The 16,357-nt window shown below is 37.0% G+C and overlaps 1 protein-coding gene across 1 annotated transcript in view; it reads right to left on the bottom strand.

The window, feature by feature from the left end:
- The window catches only part of LOC149800388 (furin-like protease kpc-1), a 39,424-nt gene that overhangs the window by 9,342 nt on the left and 13,725 nt on the right, over positions 1-16,357 (bottom strand). The window contains exon 6 of the mRNA XM_089958412.1: positions 539-711. Within this exon, the coding sequence (XP_089814538.1) occupies positions 539-711 (173 nt within the window). The remainder of the gene's footprint in view (positions 1-538; positions 712-16,357) is intronic.

Genomic DNA, 16,357 nt, shown 5'->3' with positions numbered 1-16,357 from the left:
TACTATAGTTGATTAATATGGTTCTTTTCTATTAACTCAGTTAGTTATGAAAAAGTAGAAGAAAGCCCCAACGTTTTTATTTCTGCAGATGTTCCTTTAATTTTAATAGTCATTGAAATTAATGTGCTGATGTGATATAAATCACTCTGAACTTCTCGCCTAAGTTAGCGGGTACAAAATGTCGCTTTACAAACAAATCTTTATGCCGATACATTTTGGACCATTTCTGAGTAACCTTTTGACAGTTTAAAATAAATATACTGTCTTTGATAATTAGTGTGGCTTCTGATGAGATGCCATGGATAAGCGAATAAAAATATTAACATAAATACTTAGTCAACCTTATTCATTTCCTATTCTTTCCTGACCTTGATAAATGCAGGTTCATTATCATATACCTTTGACGAACTTTCTTTCTGGCATATAATTTAATAAGCTATGAATCATGTCGATAAGTGTTTGGAGACGACCGAGTTTTGAATATTCCAAGTAGAATTGTTATATATTGCATTCACAGTACGACCGTAAGGACACTTGCCTGAGTTACTCCAAATTCAAAGGCTGCCGCAGCTAAGGCCCCTGGCTCAAAGTACCCACGCCTATCTGGTGGGCCCCAGCTATTGCACGATATGTCAATATTGTCGTATCCGTGAGTTATCGCCTGTGCTTCTTTGATGTCGGTCGTGTGGCTGGAGCCCAAAAACCGAATTCCTGAAAGATTTAAACCGCAATCTAAACATTCGTAATACTGAAATGTTCCCATTGAATCACCAGTGGAAGACTTCGCAACTGATTAAACACTGTAGGTAAGAAGCTTGCAAATATGTATTAAAACTGCATATGGAACACAGAAAACTCATTATTGCCTAATGTAACTTCTTATAATTATGTGTCAGAATTGTTTCAAATTATTACGTATAACTTATAATTACATATGATGTAAAATAAACTGGATCGTCCTCTGTTTATTTGTTACTTTACTTGATGCTTGTGTTGATTGTCCGGTCTGAAGCGAGTCATTTCAATAACCATGATGCTTTAGTAAAAACAGAAAATCGAACATCTCTGATGATTAAAGATGATAAAGATGTTGTTACAGATTTTACTCAGAAATGAATGTAAATATCAATATGTCTTAATTAGATTTACCTTGGAACATTTAAATTCTTATACAACATTGCATGCCAAAATGTATTCTTGGGAAGACGTAAATAGTTTTGCATTAATCACAATACCCTTGAACATATTCTAAGAAACCAGAATCGTCTTTCTTCCATCTCATCATTTTAATTCTTTCTTATGCGATTTTCGAACTGCTTTTTGCCGAATTTAGACAAAATGTTTCTCAACAGAATTTATCAGACTTATATGTCCGCATAATTATGTCGCTGTTCCAATTAGCAATAATAATGACAAAACTTGCATAATAACCGTCAGCAGCAGAGAGGGTGAACAGACCATAAAATTCAGACAAAAACAAATAAAACAAACAAATAAATCATCTCGTAGAAAGGTCCAGATTTTACAAATGAACTTTCCTTGAGATGTTTATTTTTGCAATGACCGATTGTGCTAATAAAACCTCAGTTTGAAATAGTAGCTGAAAAAAATAAAGTACTCTACGTGTTTATTTATTTCTTGTTTATTTTTTTGACGACCAATGTTGGTAGGTACCCTCTCTGCTGCTCCCCCTGTTACCCAAATATTTTATCAATACCCACACGATATCTTGTTCTTGGATCATGTAAATTTATTGTTATAAATCCATGCGGGGTAGCTTGCGCTCGTGAGAAGAAATTTTTGAATTTAATTATATCCATGTCACCACCACACCAGGTTTGATGAATATTTCGCAACGTGTGTGTGTCTACGCCATTAAACACAACTAAAATGTTGCAGTTGTCTCTGATCACCTTTGGAATTTGTGTATATCGTTGAGTAACATAGATCACGTCTGTATTTTTATGTCTCCCTCGGGAAAATATTCTGGCTGGATTTGATTGTTTATCTAGCATCACATCGTCGTATACAACTAAATTATTAATAAATCCGTCTATGGAATCTACGGATGGTGCTTCATCAATATCGGTTATAAACTCTATAACATCATTACCTTCATCCAGTAATCGCGCGTTTTCATTGAAATCTTTAAGTACATCATAACATCGTTGATCATCAACGGATGGTGCTACTAAATACAACTTATCCCATTTCAACCATCTCATTATCAGATTAAGTAATAACTGCGTCTTACCCGATCCAGATGGTCCTATGATAATCATTCTGATGGAGTTCGGTAGCGCAGGATGATGCTTAACTGGCTCTCGCTGCCGAGTTGCTGAGAAATCAATTATATCCATATATATTATAACATGAATTTATATTGTTTACGCTGTAAAGTTAAAACTCCAACTATTGATTTAGCTACAGTTACAACAAAAAATAAAAAAATAGGGTACGGTGGAAAATGTTCTGTATGCTGTAGAAAGAAATTTTCGTTTTTACCTAATAAGCGGGGGGGTGATATTGCTAATTTGATGTCAAAGTTTCCAGGTGCTCCATGGGCTAAATACAGCGGAGAAAAACATCTACCAGGATATAATTATTGCGGTCCTGGTACCAGACTCGATATCAGGCTCGATAATCAAGATCAACCAAAACCAGGCGAGGAACCAATAAATGCTATTGATCGAGCTTGTCATGCTCATGATGTAGCTTATAAAAGTAAAAATCTACAAGATAGGCATATTGCAGATGTAAAATTAATTCATTCATTAAATTCTATAAAAAATAAAAATATTAGAGAATCATTAGCTAATTGGTTAGTAAGATCCTCGATGAAAGGTAAATTAGCGATTGGGGCTGGTAATTAATAATGGAATCAATTTATTATTCACCGAGAGGATACTGGAGAGGCAAAGCAGCAATTGGTAAACTCGCTGATGCAGCATCGGTTAAACATTCTACTGCTAAAACGTGGTTATCTAAACAAGCAATATGGCAAATTTATCTACCACGTCCTAAACAAATTCAGTACTCGTATTTCGATGTCAGTGTTCCTAATGAAGTTCATCAAGCTGATATTCTGTTTTTACCGCATGATACTGTACGTGGAAAAACGTACAAATACGCGTTAACTGTAGTTGATGTTGCAAGTAGATATAAAGAAGCAGAACCGCTATCGGCGAAAACATCATCTGAAGTAGCTGATGCGTTTGAACGAATTTATCAACGAGGTGGTCTACGATGGCCGCAGCTACTACAGGTTGATCCTGGTAAGGAATTTCTTGGTCCAGTATCATCGCTGATGAAACAACATAATACCAAAATACGACGAGGTCATACTGCAATTCACCGTGATCAAGCAATTGTTGAGCGATTTAATCGAACACTTGCTGAACGGTTATTTGGATATCAATACGCGAGGGAATTTATTCAGGATAAAAGATCTCGCGAATGGGTTGCAAGATTACCAATCGTGATAGCTGCATTAAATAATGAAATCACACGAACAACCAACATGAAACCCATTAGCGCGGTCACAAAAAAAAATATACCAACACAACGAAAAGATGCTGGAAAACAAAAAATATTAGGTGATGTCACAGTCAGATATTTATATGAGCCTGGTGAACTTGAAGGTGGTAGCGCGAGAGCAACTGATCCTATTTGGAGTGTTACCACACACAAAATATCTACCGTGACAAGATCCACTGGAAGAAATGTAGGCGTTTCCAGACCTGCAATCTACAGATTAGATTCTGCTGCTCCTCAACGTGGATTTACACGTGAACAACTACAAATAATTCCCGCGGATACACAACTACCGCCGCGATCACTTCGGTGATTTCGATCACTTAACTAGCACTAGTGCCAGCACCCAAGGCGCTAGCGCCTCTACGTCGATTACACTCAAGACAGGTTAACATGGTATTTTCTCGTGTATGACCGCGACTATTATCTTTTCTATCTACGGTAAATTGTCTTGAATCATTACTCGAATACCGCCATAACATTATACAATTACAACTGGTGCAATGATTATTCTGCTGCTGTTTTAACTCAATAATAAATTCAACATCAAGATCAAAGTCACGTTTATTTTTTTTGTCAGATTGTTTGTATCCGATTAATTTTTTTCTTATTATATCATCATCGATGATGTTAAATTTATCAACGATTTCAGGAATTATAATTCTACGTAATTGAGATATATTTCTGACCCTCGATACCGCTAAATAAACTAAATTTGACCACTCGATGCGATCGTCTACAATCCAGACTCGTGTGTCAGAAATAGTTAATCCCTGAGACGAGTGGATTGTCATGGCGTATCCCAACACCCATGGAGATTTGTCAGCGCGTAATGCATCTTCGACCACACTGATATCAACGGCGACAATATCATTTAATACGAGATTTTGCTTCTCAGTCTGTCCTGGAATATCAACATTAATATTCTGTTTTCGTGTATCTGATGGTCTATAACACAACGGTACGGGTAGTTCTGAATATTGTTCTTTATGTAGCTGAAATAACTGTTGTTGTAAAGCGTCTCTGATTATCTTTCTACTTGCTACGATCAAATCGTTGGGTCTCCATGAGTTCAAAAAATCACTCATTGATGTCTCTGAGATCACTCCACGTATTATTTCACACTGAATTTTGTTTGATTGTAATCTGATTAATTTTTTAAACTCCTTCAAATTTGCATCAAGAGCTCTATGATCATCATCTATTTCTTCGTAATAATCAACGAAATTTTTTAACCAATCATGTGGAGATGGTCCAACAAAGGGCGGAGGTTGACCATGATCGCCACACATTATTATAGCGGTATTTTTCGTCAACAACCAATCAAGAAACTTTTTTAATGTATCCAATGAGACCGTGCATATCTCATCCCAAATAATTATTTTAGGTATATATTTTTCCCCCATCCGTTGAGGAGTCCATGTATCCCCGCGCCATCGGAAGAAACTATGATACGTGCACGATTGTACTTGCCGCTGTTTCATCTCACGTGCAAGTCTATGTGTGGGTGTCAGCACGATTATATCTGAATTTCTAAAAACATTAATCGTTCGAGTTGTTTTGCCGCATCCACCAGGTCCATTGAGATATACTGTCTTATATCTAGTTATTGGATCACTCAACGATGGTGCCTTCGACATTTCTGATATTTTATTACCCTCACGATAAACATCTCTCACTGGAACATCTGCTGATTCTACATAATTGTGTAATAGTTCCTTTTTTATTCTCCACGAACCCCATCGTTCATCATTACTTGTAAATTTCATAACAGGTTCTAAATATTTACTTGAAATATAAAACGAATCTGTTGCGACTCTGACTGCGGTCTCAGGAAATCTATTAATCATCGATAATAAATTTATAGAAACATAAGCCAACATGGAAGATCTTAGATGAGTATATTGCGGGGATACGTCATTTATGTAACTAACGATCGTACCTAATTTTGTTCCGTCGGATAAATAAACACTCTCTCGATTTACAAATGTATTTTTCGCCGTTGTATCAGCGATTATAAAATCGTACTCGGCATCATCTAGAATTAATCGTGCGTGATGTCTTTTATAATCATATGCACCACCTTGAGTAAATTTACCTATAATTTTTCTACCGAGATCTTTTGCGGTTTTGAGTTTATTAGGAATATCATCCTTAAACTCGCTAATAACTTCAGAATCTGACATGGGCAACCAAACTTTGGTCTGTGCATGATATGATATAATTGCCTCACTGACCACCAACGATGTCAGTATCGCACAATCTAGCATATATCGCAACAGAACTATAGGTGCCCAACGTTTTTCACAAAAATGTCTGCCAAACCAAACATAACAAATCTTGTGAAGATTTTCGTTAAACTCGAACGACTCAATACAGGCGAATCCAGTCAGATCAAAATCAGGTAATGGTCCATTAATTGCCACTCGCGTCATCTCGTTTGTAGGGTGACCAAATCTTTCAAAGTACGTAGAACAATCTCCGTATCCCAGAAAACTTCCTGGATAACATGCAACCATATCAACCGAAATAACATCATTGTAATTGTATTTGGTATTCCATAATCCGCCATGTCCATATTCGACGCAACTTGCACGTACGTCCTCGAGTAAATCAAATCGTGTTGGTTTCCATGAATTTCGTTCCCTGGCGAAATGAGCCGCAACAGATAGAACGGTAAAACAATTAGTTAGTAATTTGTCAGTATTTTCCGCGTGTTTGCACTGTAAAAACGTCGCAAGATTTTTCATCTCGTCATGGAGGGATTCTGTGCGATATATTTCACCGTTCGGTTTGACAAACTGATCAAATTCACCCTCCTCATTACTTTTGAATAACCATACCGATACAGGATCGGTTTTACTTATTTCGTTAATAAAATCAAACATACTCATATCTGCCGCAGAATTATCTGCCACAGCCATATCTGTGGAGTAAAATCTAACAGTTCGATCACGTGGAAATATTGTTACTGCGTTAGTCCATGCGTGCGCGTTATGATCGATAATATTTATTGGAGCTCCTTTCGATTTATATTTCGACTGGTACAGTACTTCTCCCGTTATTGTTGCTACGGTTATTGGAAATTTTAATATTTTTCCTAACTCAGCAACATCTTTTATTGTAGCACCGGTATCCCTAACTGAATCAGCCCACGAGTTTATTTTTTCACGCCTTAAATCAGTTAATCCATTTCCACGCATCGCGTTTGTAAAGTGTTCTATTACTCGTTCAGCCACACAATTTAGCCTTGACGAGGTCAAGGATGATAATTTCATCGGCGCTAGTTTATCAACGTTAGGTTTTTTATTTATCTCATAAATTCCATAAATAACCGCTGTTACAGGATACGCTCGCTCATAATACGGTTTATCAATACCAGTCAATAGACCCGGTCTGGAATTTTTACTTAATATGATAGTTTTATTATTACCAAGGACAGGATCATATTTGTCACGGATAATCCAACTACCTGTTTCTGTTAATACAATAAATTTTACTCTGAAGAAATATTTTTGATTGCCCTCGTATTCAGCGATGTAGTTAATGATAGTTGCCGCTCGCTTGTCATTCATTGTAGCGTCCGTGACAAAGTCCTTGACGGAGTCCTTGACAGAGTCAAGGCGTATAATCTTGAACGTTGACCATGTATGAGATGCACCATCCGTGTAAAATTCTTTCTTAGCGTCATGAATTTTCGAGATCAAACTTTTATTTTTCGGATCAACCAGATCTCGTACTGGCAAGTCAGAAGATAATCTGTCAAGGTTGAATTTATACTTAACAGGCCTAGTTTGGGATAATCTCTCAAACTCGTTCATATAATTAAAACAAATATTTAAATAAAGAAAATTATATATATATATATATACAATGTCCCAATGTAGATGGTTGATGATCGGCTCAGTAAATCGATGCAACAAATCCTGTAGAAAGGAATTTTGTTGGATGCACTCACAAAACATACGACGAGGAAGTCTAGGACCAATACCATGTCTACGGTGTGGTATTGGAGTACGTGGAAAGACAAAATTATGTGGGAAGTGCGGCGGGAAACGGTTCAGAGAACTTAAAAGATATTATGACAAAAAAAATAATAGCGGTGAAAACGCTATAAAATCCGTGGAGGATTATATATCAAGATTTCAGACAAACAATGATTTAAACATATAATATTATTATAATGGAGCAAAATATATTTGTCCCACATCCTGTCATAACAAACTATGAATCAAATATTAATGGTATCATCAGACACTGTAGGTTAAAAAAACCAGTTGGTAATGTTACTAATACTGGCTATCTAAGGTTCACAGTTGGAAAGAAAAGATATCATTGTCATCGTTTCATCTACGAGTGTCACAGGGGGTTGATCAATGATGGTCTTGTTATTGATCATATTGACGGGGACACTCAAAACAATAATTTATCCAATTTACAAGCTATCTCTTACAGCGAGAATAATACACGTGGAAATACAGGAAGATGTAAGACAATCGGAAAGAGGGCGGTAATTTCCACAAACATAGAAACTGGTGAAGAAATTATGTTTCGTTCAATATCTTCTGCTGCGAAATATTTTGATATTCACCCGCAATCAGTACAAAGAGTGGCAGAAAATATATATAAAACAGCTTTCTCGAAAAAATATAAACAGAAAATTACATTTCAGTATCAATAACTATCATCACCACATTATTAACTATCATCACCACATTATTAACTATCATCACCACATTGAATTAATTTTTTTAATTTATGTCACAGTAGGTCCTCCATACACTACTGAATTTTTTATTTAAGGGGAGATTACTTTGTAATATATAGTTTTCTTCGTAGATGGTTGGTTTTTTATGATCGTAATTGGTCAGTTTAACTAATTACATCGTAACTAATTACATCGTAACTAATTACTCGTAGAAGTATTATTTATGGTTTTTAAATATTTTCCCATCATACAAAAGATAATATTATTGATCCGTAGGAAGCTGTGTGTGAAACAGAAACCGTTACTCATTGTAATTGACCTGCAGTTGTGTGTTCACTGAACTTACATTCTGGAAAGTTCTTTGACTGGTGCATTAATGCTACTGTTATTATTGATTTTCGGTCTGCTACAAATACAGAAACTATTATTCAGAAACTGTTATTATTCAGAAACCGTTATTATTCAGAAACTGTTATAAATACAGAAACTGTTATAAATACAGAAACTGTTATTATTCAGAAACTGTTATAAATACAGAAACCGCTACAAATACAGAAACTGTTAAATACAGAAACCGTTATTATTCAGAAACCGCTGTTTAGTGTAAATATTGGTTCCTTAGCTATATATTAACTTCCGAAACATATGTTCGTAACAATGTTTGATAGCTCGATCAGTATGGTATTGGACTGTGGCGCTCGCGGTCCAGGATCGAATCCCCATGGCTGACAATTTGTCGGTGGTGCGCATAATTGCGATTTTTATAATAGTGGGGGGAACCGCAAGAACCCCTCCGCTCAGCAAATTCACAAACCACAATATTGACTTGTGGTTGATACATATTTTCGTATCACCCACTGGATTAATTATTGTGGGTGTGATTTTGCTGAGCGTACATGTTTGTACTGTCCTTAGTTAAGTTATATGTTTGTACTTCATTCATAATCTGAGCTCGCTAATACACTCGATAGGGGCTCTTCATTCATTGTATATAACCATTTCATTGTATATATGTATGTCCGATAAACTTGGTAGATTGCGGTGGCAAGCTACGAGTTTAATGAGGACTGTGCTGTCCTTGTGCCGTCCTTAGTTAGTTATATGTTATATGTATATCCTCTAAACTTGGTAGATTGCGGTGGCAAGCTACGAGTTTAATGAGGACTGTGCTGTCCTTGTGCCGTCCTTAGTTAGTTATATGTATATCCTCTAAACTTGGTAGATTGCGGTGGCATGCTACGAGTTTATGAGGGTTGTGCTGTCCTTAGTTAGTTATATGTTATGTGTATACCTCTAAACTTGGTAGATTGCGGTGGCAAGCTACGAGTTTATGAGGGTTGTGCCGTCCTCCCCTCTTGGGCCTCTAGACCGTTGTTTGGCGGGTTAGGGGCTCTCGTAGAGGGAATATTTGCCTAATGAACTTGGTAGATTGCGGTGGCAAGCTACAAGTTCTTGGCTGTGCTGTCCCTGAAACATCCCGACGAACTCGCTAATACACTCGATAGGGGTTCAGGGATATTTTTTTTATTTTAAAGATTTATATATTATATAATGAACCATGAAAATATCAATGATGTAATTGTCGCTATTAAAAAATTAAAAAAAGATGGAATTAATATATCTGATGAACTTAATCCTGAAAAAATAGTTTCTGACTTTGAGATTTTACAAGAACGTAAAACCATGGGGACACACACACTATCATCTGAATACAGGCTCATGAAACGGATTCAATCGGCAATGTTTCAGTCGCTAGCTACCGTAGAAGATGATCATGTGAAGGAGTTCGTTCCTCTTTCTACCGCCGTAGAAAGAATTAAGTCGTTATTATCCCACGAGTATGAGGCGAAGAAAACGATTAGTACTCGCATAAGACTATTAAGAAAAATAATTTCAGCGAGTAACTTCGTTACTGATGAAACGATTCAGAGTAACCTCGTTACTGATGATAATGAAAATGAAAGTTTTGGTAACTGGGGTCCATGTCAACGCTGACCACGTGTATTGGTAGTCAAAATCAAGAAAGTTCTAACCTTGTCAAATTTGTTCCTAATAAATTTTATTTATTATAAATTTTATTTATTATAAATTTTATTTTTACTGAGGATTTATTTTTTTTTTACTAAAATCAAGAAAAATGCACAAATTACTTGATTCTGACGGGGTAGTTGGTAGTCAAAATCAAAGAAAAATGCACGAATTACTTGATTTCTGACGGGGTAGTTGGTAGTCAAAATCAGGAAAATTGAGCAATTTCGTTGTATTTTAGTAAAAAAAAAATAAAAATCTCAGTAAATAAATAAATAAAATTTGTTAGGAACAATTTGACAAGGTTAGAACTTTCTTGATTTTGACGGGGTAGTTGGTAGTCAAAATCAAGTAGTTCGTGCATTTTTATGTTTCTGAGGGGGTAGTTGGTAGTCAAAATCAAGTAATTCGTGCATTTTTATATTTCTGAGGGGGTAGTTGGTAGTCAAAATCAAGTAATTTGTACAATTTCAGTAAAATTAATAAATATTATTTTTTTTATTTTTTTAAGTTGATCGAATTTGATTCTGATCTCTGTTACAAATGTTCTTCTAACTGTTAAGAAATCCTCGCGTGTAAAACCCTCCTCCACATGAAGATCTACGATAAAGTCTTTACGACAAAAGTCCTTACGACTTTACATACAGATTTATTACAAGCTCTTCTTCACGTATGTCAATTAAGCGATTAAGGTGGTCTGTGAGTTTAAAATTGATTCGCGTTAACATATTATTGTGACACCGCAAATACACGGGATTAGTTGGTTCTTGCACGATTAAATTTCCAGGGGGAACTTGTGGTGTGAACGTGTATAGGATGTATCCTTGTTGAGCCTGATTTGATCTTCCGAGATCTATTTGATAGCTGCCATCGATTACGTCACAAACCAGATTGACCGCGACCGTCGATGTTATATTAACGATCCGCGGGGATACGTGTCTTCCGCCGCCGTGTGGATCATTATCATGTCTAAGAACGGTTGCTGGTGGAATTAATTTTCTCCATGCATCGAGTATTTTAGGGAAGTTTTCGTCGATAAGATCGTTTAATAATTTTACTAGTTCTCCAGCATCAATCCCCGGTATTACAAATGTTGGTAATTGTTGTTTAGTTATTTTGTAATGATTGAGAAACCATGGTCCAGCTTTATAATTATCAATATCTTCATCACCGTGTTTAACCATGTTCACAATGATAGTTTTATTAACGTATCTAATATCTGATATGACCTGATTTAGATGTTTTATCGTCTCAATGATTTTTTGTTTTACGTCATCGCTGTAGCTATCAGTAAAGAAATTTCGTAGTTTGTTGATTGATTGTTTAAATTCAAAATTAACAGGATCAGAATATGATTTAATAAATTCTTCATCTACGAGTGGATATACTAGAGCACCTGAACGATTACTACGTAAATTATTTATTATTTTAGGAACGTCACCATCAGGAGTAACTGTAAACACGTGAAGATCACCGGTCTGGATCCATGGATATTTACCTCTATATTCAGGAACTATCATAAATTTTGCTTCATCTGTGATAAAATCAGCCCGAGTTGGTTCTGGTGGTCCTTCATACACCGGGGGGATTTCAGGCCATCCTAGCACTGATCTGATTGAAGATTGATAAATATCAACGGCATAATCAGGCGAGTTTATTTCAACCGTCGAGGACAACGTCGGCTCATGAACGTTTATTGATATTTTTGATTCCTTTCCCGTTATTGATTTTATTCTACGTGCAAATTCCTCACTGATCTCTTCAATCTGGTAACTGCCAGTTGGTATTCCAACAACAACCCAGTCAGGTGTTCCATCGGGTTTGTTCTTGTTAGCAAATACAAGCGAATTATTTGCTGGTGTACCATGAAACGATTTGGATCTGATATTGGGCCAGCTGTAATATACCCGTAATTGAGCTAGTGCTATTTCTTTTACTGGAATTGCAGTAGGAAAATTAACGCTAAATTCAGGATTAATTGAACTTACCGAGATCATCGTTATCTTTGGCGGAGTTGTGTTGGTCACGATCTGCTGGAGTAATTCTGTCATTATTAATACTTGTATCTTTAATACCTTCATCGTATATTTTGGTCATCATTGAAAATTCGAAATCAGATATAATTCCATCACTGAGACTCGCTGATAACAACGAGGATAATTTCGAGTATGCTACCGTCGCTGTATGTAATTTTATTTTGTAATCGGATAACTTTTCGTTCGTACAAGTACATATTTTTTTTGTGATGATACCAAGCACACCTGCAATAGTTGTTGCTGCTGAAATACAAACAGTTACAGCTACTGGTGCCATCGTTGTCAACGCTGATAATATTACACCGGTTCCAGCAACAACAGCGGATACTGAATAAACAATCACATCAACAATAACCAATCGTCGTCGATATTTTTTTACTTTTACTGTATATTGATCGACTTGATCTTTTAGCGCAGCCTGCCATTCACGTGCTTGATTGTATCTGTATTGTGCACCGTCCATATATATTTTTATGCAGTAAATAATTGAGGTGTTTCAGCTACAAATTCCAAACACCACCAGTAAGATGTTGCGGTTAATTCCTTATCAGCTGCTTCCAGCATAAATACTTCTTCGGTTCCGCTATTTAATACAACAGATACAACCCCGGGAAACCTGTCGGTGGAATGACGCCATGGAAACGTTGTAAATATGTAAAATTTTGCAGTACTAAACACAGACAGCCTGTACACGCCAGTGACTGTTGCGGTATATTTGATGGTATTATTTTGTTTTGACCATGTTGCAAATCCCGATGATACCGTGCATACGATGTTTGTGATATGCCCGGGAGTTATTTCAGCTGGAATTTTAATCAGATTGGTTTTATTGATAATCTCAGGAATTCCCGCTACGATGTCTAGTTGTGTTCGTTTGATCGTGTCTAGGTTACTTTTGATATCAGAAAGTTTCATGTCAATGACGGGAGGATTTCCAAAGAACTTATTTATGGCATCATCGGTTTTCTGAAAATTTCTTCGAAGCCTTGTAAACGCGCCCGTGTGAACGTCATACTCGGCCCGTAGCGTGGATAATTTACCGTCTACGGTGCCATAGTTGACATCAACGTATTTTTTTGTTGCTGCGTCTTCGTCAGATGTTGGATCTTTTAAAACTACTATTTTGTTTCCGTTCATGCTGAGTTCACCCATCATTGTGTCACCGGTGTTTCTCACGCGATTATCAACACTTTTTACAATTTCATCTCTGATGGTTTTAAGTGACATACTTGAATCTCTGATTTTGCCGCTATCAGTAAACACGGGAATATTATCCGTAACTGCACCGAGTACTCGCCGGACTATATCATTCCATCTGATATTGCTGGTTTTTAGTTTACCGTATCGATCTTGAAAAATAACAACTTCATCTGGGTCAACTCCAGCAAGGTTCATAATATCAGCGAGGTCATCTTTAGTCGCATACTTTGACAGATCAACGTCGGATTTTATTTTCTTACCAGTAGAAGATCTTCCGTAAATGTCAACCATTATAATAAGATCCGTTGTTTAAAATGCTTTACGCGCAACATATCGGTTGCTTGTATAATCGTGCACGACTTTATGTGGCGGCTTGGATGATTTTGATATTGCGTCGAGTACATTAATTACTTCACGGCCGCATATTGGCGGATCTGTTATTGTTTGTGTGGGTAGCGTTGAATACCAAACTTTATAACCGCTAGTTGTTGCGTGGAGTGGTGCGACATACTTGATAAATTCAATAGGTGGAGCTAACCCGTACGAGTCAAAATAAACAATTCCACGCGGATCAATCGCGTATGATACCCAATGAGTACCAGGTCCGGAACGTTTGTCAAGATTAATAATACCTGTTTCTAGTTTGTTTGGTTGTTTCGGTAATTGATCTCGCATAAAAACACCTCTAAAGGCGGATATTTTTAATTTTTTAGCAGCATCAAGTAAATCAAAATTTGATGATGGAACGTTTAACGAAATGACCCTGGAAGCCTTAGGCCTCTCCCCCAACGAGATCCCGGTAATCTTAGACCGCGCCCCTTTTTTTTGTACCCCCGCCCTGTTGCTTTCTTTAGTGCCATTCCAGCGGCTGTTCCAACAGCACCTAACGCGGCCGCTTTTGCTACGGCTGGAGCAGCTGCAGCTATTAATGCCGGAATGGCCGCAAGAAGTGGAAATATACCACCCGTTTTAACCATGTCTTTGATGGCGCTCGAGGAGAGATGGAATTGAACTCCAGTTTTTGATTCTAGGGCTTTATTGAAATGTTTAATCTGATTATTTGTCAACGATAATTTGTTTGGACCACCACTAATCTGATCTCGTTTTAGTGATATTTTAGTTCCGCATTTGTTGGCGGTTTTTGATTGAAGCTTTTTTACCTGACCCGGGGTCAGAGTAACATTAACATGACCATACGACATTTTTATATAAAATATATTTTTCTAAATAACACGATTAAAGATTTTCCACCGGTGCATCAACGACCCTCATTCGACCACTACCACCTTCAAGTAGCATGGCCTTGTCGCTAAGTATGACCGCGATCGCTCTGTAAAAGCCACCAGCTGGCGGGGCAGTAACATGAGCTCGAAAGTGTATATCAACAACAGATTGTTTGGATAAATCAAGATGTTCTAATGAAAAATAATAAATTGGATATCGACCTGTAAAATCTAGTTGTGATATTTGCAACCCGGTATCTATATTTTGATCACGTCCCATGAATGACATTAAACGATGATATGCGCGCGCTACATGATTTTGTGCATAATTTAGTTGTATATCCTCGGATGGTTCTTGATGTCCATTTATCCGTAAAGAAACTTCACTAACTCCAAGGTTATCAAATATCATATGTGATTGTTGTTGATCATTTATCCGAGCATTATCTTGTAGTGCAATAAAAATATGTCGTGGTCCAGAAACACCCTGTTGTGATGCTATATGCCATGTAAATAAACCATTAATATTGCTTTGAGCAGCATCTGTGGTTACTGTTAACCATGATAGCAATGATTTGCCGCCTTGATCCATAAAAGATAGTAATTTTTGTTCCTCAGTAATAGATGGTGTCATTACTGGCATCCACAATGAAAGTTTTGATATATTTACTTTACCAGCATCAGCAACACCAACACCTCGCCAGATTGCATCATTATCATCACCTTTTCTTACGAGCACAATTGTGTGTTTAGCTCCAAAGATGACCTTTCTAACATTTCTGCAAAATCCAAAGATGTGAGATAATGGAATTGCACACGAAAAATTTCTATTATCTCCCGACAGCGCCGCCCGGCGTGTTGCAAACCCTAAGTTGAAAGTCGGGGCAATATCTTTTATGATTTCAAATTCAGCAGCTGGTCTAGTTTTACGATCGGGGTTGGCAGCTTCTGCCTGTGGATCAACTGCAGTAGCCCTTGGAGTGAATACCTTGGTATACTGATTATGGTTAGCGTTGTCGGTGATATCTTTAGCGAACATCATTGTTGGACCAGCTGATCTTGTAAAGTCGTCAGAATATCTCGCCAGACCAATTATTGTTGTAGCAACATCAACATCCTTCTGAATTGATTCAATATTTTTTCCATCAATCATGTATGTGGCGCTATCAAACAGTGCCATAATTCCGTTGTTGACAAAACCAACACGCAAATTAGCAGCATATGGCGTATCATCCCCCTTTACAAGTCTACCTTCTACTTCAATAAACGCCTCAGCGGGCAAGAAATATCTACTTGTATCATGAACCTGTAATTCGATTCTCCCCCGCTGATTTGGTAGTCTTGCGTCATAAGAATAAAATTGATAATCACGTACTGACTCGTACTTAAGGACAGGTGCCTCCATATCAAATGCTGGGTCTGATTCGCGCCTGAACATTTTTATTATAGTTACCATTTTTCCAAATGATGATCATCGTCGACGAAGACCACTTCCTGCTATTAAATTTGCTGTTATATTTTTTTCTGCTTCTTCAGATATCGCCGCTAGTTTTTGATTTGCAGCCTGATTTATTATTTTACTAACATCTGCGGGCATCACCTCAGTACTTGCCAGTTTCACCGGTGGT

Source organism: Sinohyriopsis cumingii, chromosome 5 (genome assembly GCF_028554795.1).
Source record: "Sinohyriopsis cumingii isolate HCF-2022 chromosome 5, ASM2855479v2, whole genome shotgun sequence".
Taxonomy (NCBI): domain Eukaryota; kingdom Metazoa; phylum Mollusca; class Bivalvia; order Unionida; family Unionidae; genus Sinohyriopsis; species Sinohyriopsis cumingii.
Note: the sequence above shows the minus strand (reverse complement) of the source record. Positions and strands in the feature narration are given on the sequence as shown.